This window comes from Schistocerca piceifrons, chromosome 3, assembly GCF_021461385.2.
Source record: "Schistocerca piceifrons isolate TAMUIC-IGC-003096 chromosome 3, iqSchPice1.1, whole genome shotgun sequence".
Classification (NCBI taxonomy): Eukaryota; Metazoa; Arthropoda; class Insecta; order Orthoptera; family Acrididae; genus Schistocerca; species Schistocerca piceifrons.
The window spans coordinates 359,115,267-359,135,936 of NC_060140.1; the positions used below are offsets into that span (position 1 = coordinate 359,115,267).

At 36.2% G+C, this 20,670-nt stretch overlaps 1 protein-coding gene across 1 annotated transcript in view; it reads left to right on the top strand.

Annotated features, from left to right (window-relative positions):
- Positions 1-20,670, top strand: part of LOC124788744 (teneurin-a) — a 191,951-nt gene that overhangs the window by 72,167 nt on the left and 99,114 nt on the right. Inside the window, exons 7-8 of the mRNA XM_047256026.1 lie at positions 1,931-2,050; positions 14,302-14,489. Of these exons, the coding sequence (XP_047111982.1) occupies positions 1,931-2,050; positions 14,302-14,489 (308 nt within the window). The remainder of the gene's footprint in view (positions 1-1,930; positions 2,051-14,301; positions 14,490-20,670) is intronic.

Sequence of the window (20,670 nt, forward strand, 5' to 3'; positions counted from 1 at the left end):
GACTTTCCTCATTTTTCTTTATTGTTTCCATCCTGAATTTTAGACTAATGTAATGATGATAAATAGAAAAATAGGAAAAAAAGAAATTGAATAATGTCATTAAATAAATAATACCATCAAATAAAATCTAGAATTAATACCTGTTTTCCATTGGTAGGAAACAATTAGTTCATAACTGTGTATATGAAGCTATATTATTGTAAAGATAATACATTTCTTTGAAAAATACAGAGTAAGATATGAATGAAACTAGCCAAGTATATAGTGCCAGTAACACTAGCACACTAGCTAACATCAGATTCTAATTGAGGACTAAATGTGTAACTGGTTATCGCATTTATCCTATTTTAATTATGCACACAGCTTACAGTGTCAGTGGCTAACACAATGGAAATTCAGATATCTGTCCACTCTGCACATATCTTCAAAATACATTATACAAATTAGTTCTATATTGATTGTCTGTGTCTTTATTTTATACTAGACAACAGCTTACTGACTGGAAGAACCAAAGGCATTTTGACTAACACACTGACAGAGAAAACAAGTAACTCATGCTTTTTGATTACAAAGAATATCTTCATAGGAATGAAAGCCAAGGAGGTGCCAGAAAGAAGTTACAGAAACTAGCATAGATGAAGGAATCAGTACAAATGCTAGATAAAGAGATGGGAATAACAAAAGCTATAACAATGAAGATTTAAAGTTCAGATCACTAATACTGAACATAAAGCAATAGATAAGTGACAAAATAAAAATAATATTTTGGAATAAGTCACAGATGCGTTGATGGAAAGTTGAGAAATTAAGTAAAGTAAACCTACATAAACATGTAATGTATGAGGTATCAAAAAAGGAAAGTAGAAGATGACAGAAATTTAGAGCGTAAGGGAATCAGAAAAAGTCAGGATACAGAAACTGTGGAACAGAATTGAGGAGAGGAAAGAAACTAGCTTAAGTTGAAACAAGATGATTGGCGATAACCAAGTTTGTGTTGAGAGGTTCAGTCCCCAACTTGAGACTTGCTGAAAGATGGGATGAGAAAACTGTGGAAGGAGAAGGTGGAGAAATATGCAGATCCACATATGGATTAGGAAGCAAGTTCCACTCTTTAAACATTAAAAGCAGTAGTGTAGGGTGGCAAAATGTGTACATTATTCTTGTCTGTTAACTCTGATGATCTTGCTCCTATCCCAGGTTCTCTTTTTAAATTGCATACAGCATAAACATACATTTTTATTTTTAATATTATTTGTAATTTATTTTAGTAGTTGTTCATTTGTATCAGCAGTTTGGATTATGAATATCACATTTATTAGCGTCTAAGCTGTTATTTCAGAGAGAGAATAAAGAAACTAATAATTGTTACTGTGAAGTAATAGACACGTTTGTCTAAACATAAATGTGAGATAAATGTGTCTGTACTCATTTTGTGTTTGTGCAGCATGCCCTTCTACATTCGATTTTTATCAAGACTTGTTTCCAGATTCTATGGTATGAAACTGGTGAGTTTACTGACATGAAAATCAACTTTTGAAACATATTAAATAGTTCTTATCTTAGTTATTTGTACCAGTTGGTAGTTGCTGAGAAAACAAATATCAATATAAAGTGCTAAAAGTTCTGTTTGTTCCATATAAGGTTATACACAACCATGTTTTAATACACTGGGAAGAAAGCTGTACTTCAGAGGCATTTCAGCCATCAAAGTTGTGAGGTTCTGTGACATGGTAAAAGGAAAAGCTTGTTATCAGAGTAAATAACAGTTTATTTATGTGGGAAGCTATGTATTAATCACTTAAATGATCAGAGCAGTAACAGAAAACATTCAGAGTTCATTATCAAAGTTAGTTTGTTTTGTATTTTTAACATTATTTTGTGCTCCTCTATGTTTTGCTTATATGTTTATTTTCTGCTCCCTTGCAAATAGGAGAGTTTCTGTCATGAGAGGACAGGTAGTAACACCACAAGGTTTAGGGATAGTTGGAATTAGAGTCAGTGTTGATCGTGACTCTAGATTTGGATTTACGCTTACAAGAGCTGGTGGTTGGTAAGTACCGAATAAATCCACATTATTACCCATCAAATAACAACATATTTTTATAATACACAAACTTGCATAATTTATGAGAATGTTTTGTGGACTAATCATATTTTATTGACTGAAAGGGAAACAAAAATGTTATGTAAATTATGATTGTGTATAACTATTCTTGTGTGTAGTACATAAAAATTTAAAAATGAAGCTGCATGTAATACTAATCTTTTTATCAAATATGATAATGTTGGCAACATGTTCCAACAGAGCACTTCTAAAATAACCAAGATCTTGCCCATTTCTCTTTCTTGTATAAATTATTGTAGCTGTGTGAGCCAGTTCCCAGATACTGTCATGATCGATGCCCATTTTTAAATCAACTGTCCATGCCCTTGAACTTTTGTATGAAGCAATATGGTGTACTGTTAAGCACTGGACTTGCATTCATGTGTAGCTGTGTTAAAATTACTACCTCCACTTCCAGACTGAGCATTTCTGTGACATTTAATTCAACTAAAATGAATAAGAAGAAGATTTCTTTGAAAAAATCCTGGTAATTTCAGTTTGCCATCCTTCTTCAGTGATGCTTGTCTCCATCTGCAAAGCTATAATTACCTCAGGCTGCTAATTCCTGCTCAACCTTCCCTTATTATAGGAAGCTGACATTAGTGTTTTATTCATTTGCTTCACAAGCAATTAAAATGAAGACAAGAAAACTACTGAGCAGGGTAGCACAGTAGTTAGCACACTGGACTTGCGTTTCGGGAAGATGATGATCCAAACCCATATCTGACCATCCTGATTTAGGTTTTCCATGATTTCCCTAAATTGCTGAAGGCAAATGGCAGGATGATTCCTTCAAAAGGACGTGGCTGATCTCTTTCTCCATCCTATTGTCAATGGAATGTTAAACACTAATCTTCTCCTCATACTCCACCTCCTCCTCCTCCTCCTCCTCCTCCTCCTCCTCCACCGAGAAAATCTAAAATATGATGCATGACTGAGACTTTTTCTTGAGAATATTGAACAGTACTTTTTTGCTCAGTATTTAAGATATAATTCTAACATAAAACTTAAGTATACATATCAGATATCAGTTATGAATTGTATGCTGCATATTGGAGTCTAATATTACAAAATAAATATTGGTTTGTAGCATATAGAAATTCATAATGTTTCTTAAAGATGGATTGTAACAAGGTAATCAAGCAATTAAACTTACAGACATTTAACTGATCTGTACATTTTGTGCATAAAGTTATTGATGTTGTGTGGTAAATGTGCAGTATCATACTACAGCAACTTGTAATGGGAGGAACTTGTAAAATTTAATGATTTGTTTAATGTAATATAAAACAGCATCTCTGGCATGATAATACACTGTGGTGTAAATACTTGTAGAATCATAAAGATAACTGACAAAGCAGTTAACCTGCTTTGATCTCAGAAGTATCTCTCTTTGAATTATCCTCCAATCAATAATGGTAGCATATTTCTTCATTCTTCTCATGATTTCATAGTGCATAAGCTTTTGAGGTCATGCAGCTATAGTGAAAAAAGTATTTGTTGTGGTAAATGAACAGTAAGAATATAATATGCAGTTGGTAGCAATATTTCTTGCAGTGATCTTGTCAAAGACCAAGCAGCTCATGCATAGCTTTACTCTTTAATGTTATATGCCCACAACCACAGTACCAGCTATTAAAAAAATTGCATTTCAACTCTTCCATTCTGCTGTAGTGGAGGCCTTTCTCTTATTCTTTTGCAAAAAGGTTTGACACAGCTCCCTCAGAAACAAAGCATTACATTGCAGGTCAGCAAAAACTCAAAAACATATTATGCTTCAAGCTCCCCCAATAAGACCACTACATCTGTTTTCAAAAATTGCACACAAAAATGAAATTGTCAACTTGCCTTGAAACTAAAAAACATACCATTAAGATGCACACTATTTCTGGTTGAAATACATGGTGACCTAGGTAGAATCAGTGTTCACACGACAAATGAGATAAATTTTTCACATTGTTTTCTCTCTTATGGTATTTTAGAGGTGTCATGACACTTGTACATTTTCTCCAAATCTCTATACTCCAAATTTTATCCCACATTAGGGTCAGGAAACAGAAATGATCAGTCATTCATCTTGTGTCTGCAAACATGTCATTGTTCAAACTTCGCTACTCATTCAAAATATTATGAAATATAATGGGTGATCAAAAAGTTCCCATTTGAAGGCTGTAAAGTCCAGAATTAGTATGCCAATTAGGCAAAATCACTGTGAACATTGAGGCAATCATCCCACTGATGCACCAGGTTTAACCCTTTAACTGCTCTGTACGTGTTAATGCTTGCGCCTTTGTACCTGTCCCTGTGTGCTCTGAATGCTGTGTGCTCTGTCTACACGTAGACACATTCAGAGTACCAGGTAGAAGGACTGGTGGTGCACCTAGACACGTTCAGAGCACACGGACAAGTACAAAGGCATGCATGTTAACACGTCCAGAGCAGTTAAAGGGTTAAGGTACCTGTTTGGTAAAACAATGTGTCAGACTGTGTGAAGAAATCCATAACTGCTTGCTTCATATCCTTGTCTGACAGGAATTGTTGACTCTTCAAAGCCTTTTTAGACTGACTGAAGGCATGATAATCACATGGGAAGAGATCAAGATTGTAGGGTGGGTGTTTCCTACCCAAGTTGGCATAACTTCTACGTTATGAAATTTGCAATATGGGTACATGCATTATCATGAGGCAGGAGCACCCATCATGTAACTTGGCACAACCACAGTATTCAACACATGTGGTGTCTCATACACATTCTTCATTCTCTGATGGATGTATACCACCGTTTGTCATTCAGCAGCCAAGAAAAGCATAGTAGCACATTGTTTCTGTTTAGACACATTTGGTAATGATGTAGCCATAGTTCACATTTCCGCAGTTACTGCACGCATGTCAGTAAAATACAAATGCCACACTGATCCATTGGCTACATGTTGGTACTGATATACCTGCCTTGGAGCCATGCTAATATTGCATATACACTGCATCATTGCCCCCAGGTGGCAACTTCGTGATCACTCCATATGTATATTGGCAGTCTGCTTTAGACCATATCTCTTTCAATTTCAGCAGTCTCATCTGTATAGTCACTGTAGAGGAAGAGAGAGAGAGAGAGAGAGAGAGAGAGAGAGAGAGAGAGAGTGTGTGTGTGTGTGTGTGTGTGTGTGTGTGTGTGAATAACTATTACAATCTGTAGAAACATACTTCTGCTTTATATGAAAAATGATCACAAACCTCTGGCATATTGTGTGTAAAATACTACTTCCATTCACTTCATATCCTTCATCATAACTAAAATACTAAGAAAAATGTGCTCCAGTGTAACTGACTGTTCTTGCAGGGTAGAAGTTTATTCTGTTAAATTTCCACATGTGATTACAGAACAATTTCCTTCGTGCATAATTAAACATATTTCCTCATTTCAGAGAATAAGGAATGCAAAATATTTGGGTATAGTTTATTTGAAATAATGCTGCTGAGGTTTTATTGAAATTACCTAATTGAAATCATAACATTTATAATTGTATTTACACTTATACTCCTTACCGTTCATTGTAATATACAGGATGCTCCACAAAGGGGTTTACAGTGTCTGAACTTTAATGACTCAAACAAAAGTAACAAAAACTATGAATTTTTAAGTCACATAGATGGTCTCGACATTACTGATGACGTATTACTGCTGAAGATGTTCAGTATGTCCTCCATCAGCAGCAATAAAGTACTGTGGAACAGATTGACACAAGTTTTATGGTTGCCATTAGAATGGATTCAAAGACAGTCATAGTCATCTCTCTGATGGCATCCAATGTACATGGCATTGTAGTGTAGATGTTGTCCTTCAGAGTTCCCCACAGAAAGAAATCTAACAACATAAATCAGGAGATCCGGGTGAAAACTCAACTCTTCCTCTTTGGCCTATCCACAGCTCAACAAGTGTTTCATCTAGCAATTGTCATGCATCACAATGGTAAGCCAAACCACACCACACTGATAACACAGGAAGCTTAACATCTTGTTCTTCCTTAACATGGTGGTTCCATTTAATTTAAACTTTGTCTCATCAGGCCAAGCACAGCAGTGATAGCTGCCACCTGTTCACTATCACAAATCCATTCACAAAATTTGAAGCATCTATCCAGATAATCCTCATTTGTTGTGTAAAGCAACCTGGGAATGTAGGGTTTTCAGATTGCTTGCTTTAAAATGCACTGAATGCTTGATTTGCATACAACTGATTCACGTGTAGTGTACTGAATGTATTTCCTGGGGATCCTGTGAAAGCTTATACCACTGCAGGCACCCCTCTTTTGTCCACTACTGATTTCTTCATGATGTACCATTCCTTCTCCAGGTCATGCATACTTCTCTCCCTCTCAAAGTTGTTGCACGATTTCAGTATTGTTACATGTGACTGTGGCACAGTATCAAAGTCTGCTTGCCATCGTTTCTGCACTTCTTTTATGTTTTCACATTTCTAATAATGCCTTAAAATCCACTTTGTTTGCTTCAAGGACAAGTTTCCAACCATCTTACTTGTAGTTACTGGCAACTGAAAATAAACAAAGAAAACCAAATGAATGGCTACCCACACTAATCATGAGAGCACCATATAATTAGAATTGGATGAGGGTATCATTACTATCTTCTCAGTTATTGTATGCAGTGTAAACCCCTTTGTGGAACATCTTGTATGTAATATTTCTTCCCATTACAGTAAAGGATGGAGTGCAGAAAGATTCCCTGATAGTATACCTCTGTCCAATTTTTCATTTGTCTAATTTCGTCTGTATGGTTCCTTTTGAAACTATACACACAAGATGGAAGAATGTATTACATACTATTTCATAAGTAGATTTTTATGAGATGTTAGACATCTTTCTTCTTGTTTCCACCAGTTCAGATTCCTCAGCAATTGTTATTTGTGTCATAAATAAATGCCAAGTAACCACGATGGTGATAGTTTTATATCCACCTCATGGTAATAGTAATCACGTTCTGTGATATGCTATTTTCGTTGGTGGTTCACCTGTGGAGGAGGGCTGTCTGAAAAGCAACACACAAGGTACCATAAAGGTGTAACACTTCAAGGATTTTCAGGCTGTTGATATATGACCCCATCAATAGCTGTGTGTGTATTTTCTTTCATATATGATGCCCATTTTTAAATTCACTGAAAGAACAAGACACATTTGACAGATAAGTCAAACAGGATGTACACTTAGAATCCCAAATACAACATCTATGCACATATCCAGAAATCTTCCCACTACTTATTAGCCATTAACTGAAACTGTTTTGTGCCATACCAATCAACAACTGTCACAAAAATAAAATTTACAATTTGCATTTCTGTTAGTTAGTTGGATCATGTATATGATTAATTGTAATGATGTGGAATGAGTCATTTAACATTCACATTACATATGCATTTATAAATATTGCTACCTGCTAACCTTCTACAAGTTTTGTTAAACAATTATGTCTTAATAATTCATACCCACCATCTTTTCTTACACATTATAATAAATAATTGAAAAAAATAATTTACAAATGTTTTGTAAAATAATGTACCTAAAACCAAGGAATAAAGTAGATTATACAAACATTTTATGTGCCTCTGGATGATTCTCATATACAGCAAATGAGGCAGGTTGAATATTTCTCTAATCTATCCCATTTCTTACTTTTAGAAAAATCAGTTGACAAAACATTTCATGCATTTTTCAAATTTTTTCATTCTCTACTTTTGTGCAAAAAGCATAAAATAAATATTGAATTATTGATTAGTATTCTAGTATTTTGAGGGGCTGTCAAATGAAAAATGAACAACTGCCACAACAAGACTATGTAATTGTACCATGAAAAGTAATCACCACACATGTTAAGATATTTATCCTACTAGGATATGAGATGATAAATTCCTGTTTTGTAAAACATGATCAGCCGCTGATGGATCCACATCACTGTTCTTTTAAAACTGCAGTGGATTATTTGCAACAACCTTCATGACAGGAGAAATATATTGTGAAGCAGAAGTCAGTTACCTCCTGTAACAGATGTCTGCAATGTGATTGTGTGTGAGCACAAAATGTTATTCTTACAGCACATTTTTGAGTAATGAAGACTACCTTTTCTAAATATGAGTCATCCCAGAACATTACATCATATGACACTACTGGATAAAAATATGTCAACCTACTGCTTTGCCTCTCACCAAGATACAATGACTCAAAGTGTAAATGTGGGTGAACTAGGTGGTTTTAGGAGTTATACAGCAGTAAATCGGCAATATTATATGATTCGTTTTACTGCCCTTCATAGCAAGCCATTCTGGGCTTACAATTCAGTAAGATAATACCCACCCACACTTTGTGCTTCCCAAATCCTACCTTGGCCAGCCAGTTGAGAACATGTGGCGCATTGTGGGTGTGACCCTCCAACCATCTCAGGATTTTGATGCTCTGACATACCAGTCAGGCAGAATTTGGCCCTCAGGAGGACATCCAATAACTCTATCAAGCAATGCCAAGCTGAATACCTGCTTGCATGAAGACCAGAGGTGGACCAGTGTGTTACTGACTTGTTCAATTCGTGAAGCTGTTTCTCTTAAATAAATCATCCAGTTTTTAAGAAGTTGCAATTATTTGTTTTTTATGTACATGTACTTCACATCCACCAATTTCCATCCCATTCAGTTAGTTCATTTGTGGATGTCATTTTTTAGAGTGTAATTGTGGATCAGGATGTGGTTGGCTAAGAGAATTAGGAAAAAGATAGTGGGTCTGGTATCAGGAGGATGTTCTGCAGCTGTGGGCATGTGGGATTTGGTGAACAAGGATGCTGCATCCAGAGTGACCAACAAGAAGTGTGGTGGCAAGGGGAGAGGAACTGGAGAGGCTGTGAAGGAAGTCAGTAGTGTCTTGAATGTAGGACACGAGGTTATGAACAATACTTTGTAGATGCTTGTCAACAAAGGCAGAGGTCCCATATGTGGGTGCATTGTACCCATCAACAATGGGAAAACCAGTAGGAAGACCTGTGGGGTTTAGGTTTATGGAGTTTACAGAATTGGTAAAAGGCAGGAATGCATGGGCTTGCAGTGTGAGGAGGGAGATGGATTCAGGTGTCAGATTTTGGAATGGACCCAAAGCCTTGATAAACTGCTTGAGGTCACATTGGTATGCGATCACAGTGGTAAGGTTTGTATGCAGAGGTTTTGGAAAGTATTAGGTTGGTGTATAAGTTCGTAGTTTGTTTTCCATGTGTTTAATAATGAAACAGATACTCATCAGTATCACAGGGCTGCAAAATCAAATTTTTGTTCAAGTCGTCTAATCCTGAAGGGTGTTTTTTATTAATTGCTGGCCTGTGTTGAAAAATATGAAGTAAGATTTTGGCTATCACATATGAGAAACAGTAATAATGTTACCAGAAAATGTCATATTTTTAGAATATTAAGACACTTAAATATAGTAATAAAGACACTTACAGCTATACTAGTTAAATGTAAAGTGTTTACAAATGTATGCAGTAAACAAAATCAAACATCACACATTGGTTAATAGACCTAACCACAGTTTAAGTTAAGTATATTCCAAGCCTTGTAGAGACACTGCACTATTTCAGTACTGCTTCCTCTTCATACTGAAATTTTGTCTTCAAGCTTTTCTTCTGTTCTTTACCTCCATATTATCTCTTTTTAGAGACCAACAATAGTCAGCCATCATCCCTTCATCCCACCTGCCTTGATAACATGATTGTATTTCTTTCATGTCTTGATGAGCCCTTTCTCCATGTTCTTCACTATCATTTCCACAATTGTGTTGGAAGAATTCAAGATGGCTATGAAAAAATGGATCAAATTTAATCCTAAATGTTTCTGAGCTATCAACATATTTTTCACCTTGACTTCAAAATCTGGGTGTTTCCTATTCCCAAAGAAATTGTCAGCCACATTCTTAAATCCTGCCCAAACCAATCGTTCTTCAAATACTTCATCTTTCATTAAACTTCTAATACTTGGTCCCACAAATATTCCTTTTGGACTCGGGCAGAAGAAAAAAAAAAGAAAAAAAGGGACTTATATACTTAAAACAGTCACCATCTTTGGGAAATGCTTTGACGATACTTAAAACAGTCACCATCTTTAGGCAATGCTTTGACGAACTTTCTTGACAAATGGTCTTGAAGCTTCTTTTGTTAGAATCTATATGTAGCCTCCATTCATTGTTTTCTAGGAACACCACACCTTGATAACACACCTTCAGTGTTCTTACTATAAACAAGAAACAAGAGAGCCTTCTGTTACGAAATAGTCATAAAATTATGATTGTCTTGATTGAAACCAGTAGATGTTGTGCCCAGAGTAAGCAAATGTTTTTCTTTAATCAAGACCCTAAATTGTATGTTGCTTCTTTTGAGAGACCCAGATCTCCTACATCTCTTACCAAGTCATTCAGTTCTTCTTGTGTGAACTGCTCTGGTTATCCTTTTGAGAGTGTGCAGTTATTATCAGGATCTGAAGTTTCACTCGATGATGATGATGACGATTCAAAAGTAGTGGAGGGTTCAGGCTTGGATGTCAGGGCCATGTGGTAAGGGCCTTGTGGCTGATTTCAGATTTCAGGCTGATTTCATACTGTTCTTGTTAGCCAACCAACTTTCATCACACAAAAATAGTAATCATCTACATAATTTTCTTGTTCTCTCCATGTCATTTGAATCACAAACATTAAAGATTTCTTTTTGCCTTGTTTCCATTTTGTCAAACCTACAACTCATGTATGACAAACAGTACGTGATGCAAAAGTTTTGTGCTGGTCTCCTAACTTTATACTGAAATAAGATAGGTATACTTTTTTGACAAATGAGGTTATGTTCTCTCTCATGCTTTTGAGAGTAGTCAGAGAACCACAAATGTAACAAAACACATCAGGATCATTCATACATGATCTTTTTGATGAAGTCGCCATTATTAGGCAGATTTGAAATGATCTGGTAATGTTGATACACAAATTGCTTCAAATTTTTACTCAAATGACTGTAGTGCATTTGTGTACATTGAAACAACTTGAGAAGTAGTGATGTTTTCACAGTCAATCATGTTGAATTACTTTACAATCTATTGCAGTATATATTATGTAGGGAATTTAGAAGTAGTGGGTGTTGGAAGAAAACAGATTACATTTTCATAGAGAGCGATAAAAAGCCTCTCTAACTGATCCACTTTCATGTAAAGTGCTGAAACATCACAGCCCTGTGTAGTACATTCTCCTTCACTATTTACAACTGTCTGTCGACTGGGGTAACTTTTCAGTTCTGTGACAGTAGAAGTCACATGGTTTTGAGGCGAAGAAAATCTCAAACAATGTTCGAACACATTTTTATCTGGAAAGGAAGTTGCTTGAAGAGTTTTCAATAGAGAGCGGGAAAGGTGAAAATCAGGGGGTGAAGATCAGGCGAATAAGGTGGATGTGGAAAGAGTACCCAACCCACCTCCTGTTTAGTGTTCTTTTGTCAGTCTAGCAGAATGCAGGCAGGCATTATTATGAAGTAGCATCACTTCATGCAGTCTTCATTTTTGTTATTCTTGGATTGTGTCTGCAAGACATCTCAGTTGTTGACAGTAAATGTCAGTAGTGATGGTTACACCTTTGGAAAGCAATTCATAGTACATCACACTGTCACTGTTCCACCAGATGCATAAAATTATCCTTTATGGTTGCGTGCTGGTCTTTGTACAAGGAGTTGCTGCTTTGTCTGGGGTCAATCTTATGTTAGCAGAAAGACATCGTTTCTTGTCACCAGTGATGATGAGAAAGCAGAGATGCACGTGTGACCACCTGCTGATTTTTGTGATTTTGGCTTAGAGTGTGCAGTACCCACACACTGTTTTTTGAACCTTTCCCATTGCATACAAATGTTAGACAATGGCGGAATGATCACATTTTTATTAATGTGTCCAAATGATCTTCATCAAACTCCGAAGGTCTTCCTGAACATGGAGAGTCACTAAGTCTCCTTAAAATAAGAAAACTATTTTCTTGCTGTGCACTGTCCAGTGACATTATCCTCATACACAGTGTAAATGTTTCTAGCTGCCCGCACTACTGTCACTGCTCTATTGAACTCCAACAGAAGAGTATATCAGATGTGTTTCAATTTATCCACTTGGCACTCCATTTTCTAGCATCCACAGCTCCACTTACTATCTCCAAATGACAAAGTGACAATATGTAAGCTCAAATAGCAATAGTGAACTACAAATAAAAAATGACACTTGATAATAAATCCATAGTAACTGGAACACCAAAATGCAAAGCAAGAATGCTAGAAACTTATGCACCAAGCTAATAACTGGAAGGAACAATGAGTTGTACATATGACAGTTTGAAGCAAATGGTCAAAAAATATACGTTCAAAATCCATTTTCAGAATATATGAGCTAAACAGTATGGATAAATAGCAAATGAACTATATAACAAAAAGAAAAATGACAACTTTTGATAATTAAATAGCACATTTATATTAGCTAAAATATGATATTTGTGCAGAAGATATTATCTCATGTATTAATGACTTAAGCTGTTTAACATTATTGATGATTATTTATTATTGTGGTGTTTGGATGTATAATTTTCTCATATCCTATCAATATCCATTAAGGTTTTGCTGCATAATGGAATCTACAGAACTTGGTATGAAAGTAACCTTTCAGTTGCCATTACTAATTTACACTTTTCCAGATATGATAAAGTATGGTAATTAAACATGTACTATAAACTGTCAATTTAGTCTTATTACATTATATTTTAAACTAGCTGAAAAGGACCTGCTTTACTTGGTCCTTTTTTCCAGTTCTTTTCTCAGTTGCAAAAATGTGCAGTTAATCTTCTCATTTGGGTAGCATCTAGCTTATCCACAGTAAATTTGTATGAACTGATTAGATGTTTTGGTTTTTGGAGCAAAGATGGAAAAGTTTTGTGGCACTCCACCATATAAACATGCTACATATAGTTGTCCAGATGAGAAACATGATTCTTTCAAATTCACTCCACTGCATTAAAATGTTTGTCCTTGTGCTTTATTGATAGTAATACTATGGGCTAATTGTACCAGAGATTGGAATCTTTTAGGGTTGAATGGTAAGTAAGTTGAAATGAATAGAGTGCATAGTATTAATACTGACTTGCCTTTCTCTTTCCCAGTTAACATTTCCACTTCTATGAAGTTGTTTAGAAGTCTCTTATCATGGGTATACATGGAACACTGAGTGAATTTGGGAGTTTACTTTTTTGTCTTGATTCATCATTGTATCAGTAGCTTCAAATATTCTTTTCTTATCCAGGTATTCTCTGATTTATTTGTTGAACTATGTTATTTTGTTGCTAAAACTGTTCCCTAACATCACCATTCACTGCTTATGTAGTTCCTTTCTGTAAACAGATACAAATTTTTAATGAGTTTTTCCTCTGTCTGTACTCTGTTGCACAACTCATTGGTCAAATTGATGTGTGCCATTTCTAGCTTGTATTCTAGAACATTCGAGAATATTCTAGAACATTTGAAAACTTTCTTTAACATTTTAGAATATTTATAAAAGCATGAGAATTTCAAATTATTTCTCTCATAAAATACATTGATGCAAAAGAGATGCAAGATGTTCTGGTGACCACCATGACATGGTGGCAACCACTTCAACCATTCGTATCTCCACGACCATAACAGCTGCTGTGACACAAAAACTATACCGCACAACAGGGAACCAATGGTAGCACCAGAGATACTGATAATTATGAAGTGGTAATGTCTGGTCTGCTTTACCTGCTAGTATAGCGTAACTCACAGCACACTGATTTGTGAGACAGGATGGTGAGTGAGTACAGGTCAAATCTGCACAGTTTGCTGTAGTCATGTAGGTAAATGCCGGACTGGTCCCCTCTTTCTGCCTCTGGATATAATATAAGGAAACAGTTAAAATATGATTACACACACAGAAAAAAGTTTCCACAACCTGGAGACAGGTGGCAAACAGGACTTACCTCCTTTGGGTATCTAATGACTGCGGCTGCAGGTAGGGCATCAGAATGCAAAGTTAAATCAAAATAAATTTGCCAGTTGCTGTATACAGCAGAACTTGGCCATATAAATAGTTAAACTTTTTAATTGAATTTAAATTTCTTGTTCTTATTTGACAGGTTTGATGTCTTGGTTAACGGTGGAGGAGCAGTAACACTGCAGTTTCAGCGAAGTCCCTTTAGACCTCTAACAAGGACGGTTTTTGTGCCATGGAACCAAATTGTTGTTTTGCCACCTGTGACTATGCAGCTAAGTGATGACACAGATATATATTCTGAAAATGCAGGCTCTCTTGCTCTTGGAATGGGTAAGATTTCAAGCAAAATTCTGTAAATGTTATTTTTTGTCTGTAAGAAATTAATTAATATCTACTGTTGTAAACCCACTGAGGTGGAAAATCACTCCACCCCTCCCTTTTCTGTATGACTCTCTTCCTCTCCCACTCCCCCTCTCTCAGAATAGTGTATTGCAGTATTTTACTGTAGTAGTAATATTAGTAGCAGCAGCAGCAGCAGTAGTAGTAGTAGTAGTAGTAGTAGTAGTAGTAGTAGTTTTATTCATCTATTGATAACTTTTACAAAGATACTCGCCATGTGGAACCACTTTACTTGTTACAGGAATATATAGATACATTCAGATACTTTTCACTTCATTACCTTTGCACATATTTTTCTGGGACATAAATCACACTTAGAAGTGCAGTTATTTCTCAGTTTGAAGGTATAACAGAATAGATAAAAAATCTACACACCAACTGGTTATGTGACAAAATACATATAAAAGATATGGAAATGTGTAAGCTTTTTGAGTCAGTGGCTCATTATTCTGGCAGAAGGGTTGAAGGGAAAGCAAGAGGGATGGAGGAAAAGGAATGATGAGATTTAGGAAATGGGGATAGTTACTGTAATGTAATTAACTGTCAGAGATAAAGTTTATCTCATGCAAAAAGTACGATGCCCACAGTAAAGAGCTAAGGTAACTTCATTATGTTGCCAGAAAATGTGTTTAATATATTTAATTATGAATATTTTCTTTTATGATAAATAATGGATTCATTTGAGATGTTGAATGTTGTATATTTATATGTATTTATTTATATGTATCTTTGGAGTTTATTAAGGTCAGTAGACCAAAGAATCTGGGATGCAGGAATGTCTGCAACTTCCGGGCACGTGTTGGCTAGCCCGCCACTTCTTTGTTGGTATTGGAGGGAGATGGACATGTTTATGTGACCAGTACAGTATAATGCATTTAGAGTATCAATCTTCATAGTGAAAATGGTGTAGTTACTAAACAAAAAGTATGAATAAATATAATTTTTAGCTGAAAGTATTTCAGATCCGGTAGCGTTTATTTAAAACGAGAAGAAAACCCAGGCCATGCTTGTTGGAATGATTATTTTGCAGACGAAACTTCGAGAACCCCTAGACAAAAGAGATCTGCAGTGTGTAATCTTTCAGCAGCTACTAATAAATAAGTCTTGCTGAAATTGTGCTGGAACTACTCGTATTATTCTCATTCAAAAACACGTGGTGAGAGTGTGGTCCTACCACAATATACCGCATAAGATTCCACAATTTTTCAGTTATCTAATAAACGAGATAGGTAACAACCAGTACATTACAGAAAGTCACCCAGAACCCTGGATTAGGGGAGACTTACCACATGGGATGAGAACAAAAGATTGATTGCTGGTGCCTGTACCAGATGAGATTTTACACCTTCAGATAGCGTTTGGTGCAGGCACCAACAATCAGTCTTTCCTTTTCATCCCATCTAATAAACCTCCCTTGACTCATGGTTCCGAGCGACTTTACAATAACACTCCTCATTTGGCAAACCTCACCAATCCCTTTCCTTCATCCCTCTTCTTTTCCCTTCAACCTTTCTGCCAGAAGAAGGAACCATTGGCTCTTAAAGCTTACGAGTTTGCATATATTTTATTTGTTTTCTCATGCTGGCACTTGGTGGGTGAATTGTTTATATGTCCTATTAAATTATATTTTGAATTACTTCTCAGTTTCTAATGTACATTGTGTTCAAAATTAAGAAGAAGAAGAATGAATGTTGAGGTTCTAAAATTAAATAATATTTGTTAATGTTTACTAACTTAAAGTAGTAAAGGAGTTTTGCTATTTGGGAAGCAAATAACTGGTGATGGTCAAAGTAGAGAGGATATAAAATGTAGAGTGGCAATGGCAAGGAAAGCGTTTCTGAAGAAGAAAAATTTGTTAACATCGAGTATAGATTTAAATGTCAGGAAGTCGTTTCTGAAAGTATTTGTATGGAGTGTAGCCATGTATGGAAGTGAAACGTGGACGATAAATAGTTTAGACAAGAAGAGAATAGAAGCTTTCGAAATGTGGTGCTACAGAAGAATGCTGAAGATTAGATGGGTAGGTCACATAACTAATGAGGAGGTACTGAATAGAATTGTGGAGAAGAGGAGCTTGTGGCACAACTTGGCTAGAAGAAGGGATCGGTTGGTAGGACATGTTCTGAGACATCAAGGGATCACCAATTTAGTATTGGAGGGCAGCGTGGAGGGTAAAAATCGTAGAGGGAGACCAAGAGATGAATACACTAAGAAGATTCAGAAGGATGTAGGCTGCAGTAGGTACTGGGAGATGAAGAAGCTTGCACAGGATAGAGTAGCATGGAGAGCTGCATCAAACCAGTCTCAGGACTGAAGACCACAACAACAACAACAACATTTACTAAAGCTAAATGTTGCTTAAAATGTAAAATAGACTTAAATATGAGCATCATATTTCACATGACAATATGATTTCAGTAGATGATTTCTTCATACCTTGATCAACATATTTTTAGTAAGTGATTAATTGATTGATGCAACAGATGCTTCAGTCCTACAAATGCCCCTTCACAAACCCCAAAAGAAGGAACTCCTCAAGCATCATATTGGATAAAATATGCTAACATTTCATGTTATCGGGCTCCCTGTGGCCAACCAAAAGGTTTTGGGCATATTCCAATCATTTCCTAACATAGTTAGACATGTACCATCTTGTTTCCAAATAAAGTTTTCTGGTTCATCGTGCAGTTGAGGAAATAGCCATAGTTATATCATGTTCAGCTATTTCAAGCACTTCTGTTTCAACAAAGTTTCTAAATATGACAAAAATTACAATTTTGGGAAAGTTATCTGCACTGCAATCACTGCAATGTATTACGGATGTTTTCTGACCCCCAGATACAGCTTTGAACGAAACATAGGCAGCTGACATGTGTATCTTTATAGCCTTTGACATAAACATCACTGAATCCTTAATTTACGGCCATTCCTCCAAATAGGTATCTTTGGATTACCTGAGGAAGACTCTCAGATGTTCAATATTGAGTTCACATTTTCTTATTCTTGCATACTCTACCAGTTAGAAAGACAGTAAGTACTTTCAAACAATGGTTGGATCATATTAACTGTTGAGAGATCACAATCAAATTTAATATGGGATGCACAAATCTTTACTCAGTTTTCAAGTGAAGTATGTGCTGGCTCTTGACTGCGGTCATGGTGTATGCTGTTGGAAGCTGCACGTATTACTGAAAATTTGCCTCTTAAGTTTTACTTTCAGTTTTCATGGGAGATCTTACATTCAGAAGCTAGTGTCAATTCTTAACTCAGTGTTGTCATTAACAACGAATCAATTCATACACTGGGGATGATGTTGACTCCATAAAATGAGGCAGAGAGCCACAAAAATACTACAGTGTATTGGTCTATTGAGATACAATGTCTTCAGTTTTCCTCTGAAATAGATGGCTATATGTGAAGCAGGGGAGCCTTCATCTAAAACTGTACTGATCATTTCTGGAGACTGACAAATTTGTCATTCTACACATTTAAGCATTTATCACTACCTGTATGTTTCTGCAGAATACTTACAAATTTAAAGTTCGTAAGTTTCACTGCTTCATTGAAAGTTGTACATGATTATCAGCTGTCTAAGGATGCTTGCTCAGTTCACACAAAAATGAACACATCTGTTCCATCAGTCTCTCTCCAATTTTGTGCCTTCATATATTTGTTCACCAAATGAATAACATGTTATGTTCAGTGCTGTTTTCATGTTGTTCATCACTTCTTTTGTATGTGAAGCAGTAAATATAATTAATTACTAACCTAAATTTTTCAATTAAATAAAAAATGTTTCTGTAATTGTATTATAACAACTTTATGGTTGTGCATTTTACAAATAATATTTTGAGGAAGTGGTTAAGAGAACACAAAAATTGTAAGCTATTGAATAAATGTAAACTATTGTGTTGGAGATATTGATTAAGCTATACATATGATTTACAAATGTTATGATAACAAAGAAAGAATAATCTTTATAAAGCAGGAGACATACTCATAGGTAGGCTGGTGCTATACTGAATAGTTATTTCTTGTAATCTGTAAGGGACATTTTGGACAAAAAATATATATCTCACACTTTGCTTGTATTTACATGTACAAGTTTCTCCTCTGCTCTTTCTGTCCTTTCATTTTTATGCTTATTTAGTCCACACCACAAGAGGTGATGCAGTAGTAAATTTCTGGGCATGTAGTTGGCATATTCAGAGTCTACTCCAATTATCTTATCCAAAGTTTCCCTAAACTGAAATGAGGCTGTGATAGAAGAAGGCCTTGATAGATTGCTTTCCATATGGACTTTGTTTTCATAACTGAACCTGTATTCATTACTTAATGAACTGTTTGTTATTGCAATACCATAAATTAAAAGGAAAAAAGGAAGAATGGAAAGTGGAGGTTGGTTTCCAGGACTGTTAATTTCCTCTTTCTCACTAATGCTGTCTGTGTTTCTTTTGGTATATCTTTGTGCTCTTGAAACCTCCAACATTTTGAACTTGTTGAAACTTCCTGGCAGATTAAAAATGTGTGGCAGGCTGGGTCTCCAACCTGGGACCATTGCCTTTTGTGGGCAAATTCTCTACCAACTGGGCTATCCAAGCACGACTCGTGACATGCCCTCACAGCTTCATTTCGGGCAGTATATCCTCTCTTTAAACTTGTCAGTTTCAGTAACATTAACTTGTTTTCTTCATTTTCAGCACTCTTCTTCTTTGATATGGGTGTTCATTTAGAGGTGGTCTGTTTTTTGCAAGAAGATCACTTAGCAGGCTAACTGGGGTTAAGACACTAGACTTATATTTGGGAGGAATCCCTGTCAGACCATCTTAAAAGTTTGCTATGAGTTCCATAAAACATTTCAAGTGAGTGCTGGAATATTTCTCTTAACAAACCGATGACCAATTTCTTTCTTCACAGTACATATACATCTACATCCATACTCCGCAAGCCACCTGACGGTGTGTCCAACTGGGCAAGTGTTCCATATCAAATGGCTCCAATGTTAGTGGAATATTCAGTTTTAATACCCTCCTCCCTCCATTTCATTAACATAACAAACTTATTTGCCACATCATTGTACTTCCATTTCTGGTTGCTGAACTTCATAGTGGCAGTGTTAATCAGTGAGATGGTATCTTCTTTTTCTCAGTTGTGGCGTTCATTTGCAGTGCTTCTTGTGACTTACATTTCTGTAAGTGGCTATTTTGGGACATTTATATTCATGAGCATCTGAATTAGACATAGCTATTGTGCTCAAGAGAAAGCACTCCTATCTGTATGGTGAATGAAATAATTTCATGTGTCATGCCAAGATGTACAGTATCAAAACATTTGATCACAATCAAATCATGGGTGCCTACCACATGAAGTTTTCTGTCTTCAAAATCAAAAAGACACTGGATTTTTCATGTGACACTGTAAGTACCAGCATTTAGGGGGAAATGCCACAGCCAGTGTTGGCTGCTATGGATAGCATAATGTTAGTGACAACGTCACCACAAATATTCCAATTTGCAATAGAGAAATGGTAAAACAAGTACTGCAAATTACTTGCCAATTCAGTGCTAGGCAACAACTGGTGATCAGCTGTGCCATCTACAACTTCTTTGCTCCATGGGATATAGAAAGCAATGAGCTACATGTGAAACTGAACTCACTAAACAGAGGCAGAGGAAGAGTAACATCACTATCAGTTACTCACAATATAGAAAAATGTTGCTGACCACTTTTGTGTTGTGGCCAAGGGAGCCATGCCAAATAATGCATCCCAGGAAGTAAGAAATAAATGCACTTCTTTTATGCTCAGCCTGAATACAACAGAACAGTCATTCATACTTGAATACACACTACTGTGTTCCAGTCCTTTGATAGTCACAGCAAGAGAATTCTTAAAGGATGATTTTGGTAGGACCATATGATATCAGTGGAGAGTGGTAGGCCTCAAGGAAAGTCCAGAGGAGAGATCCCAGGGAGGTGGAAGATAGTAGCGGGTCAGAGGTAGATATGGCTGATGTGGACAGATGGCTTCAGTGGACAGACCAGTGACACAGCCAACATAATCAGGGAGTGACAGTAAGTTGCGCACAGACGGGATACAGGGCAGCAAATGTTG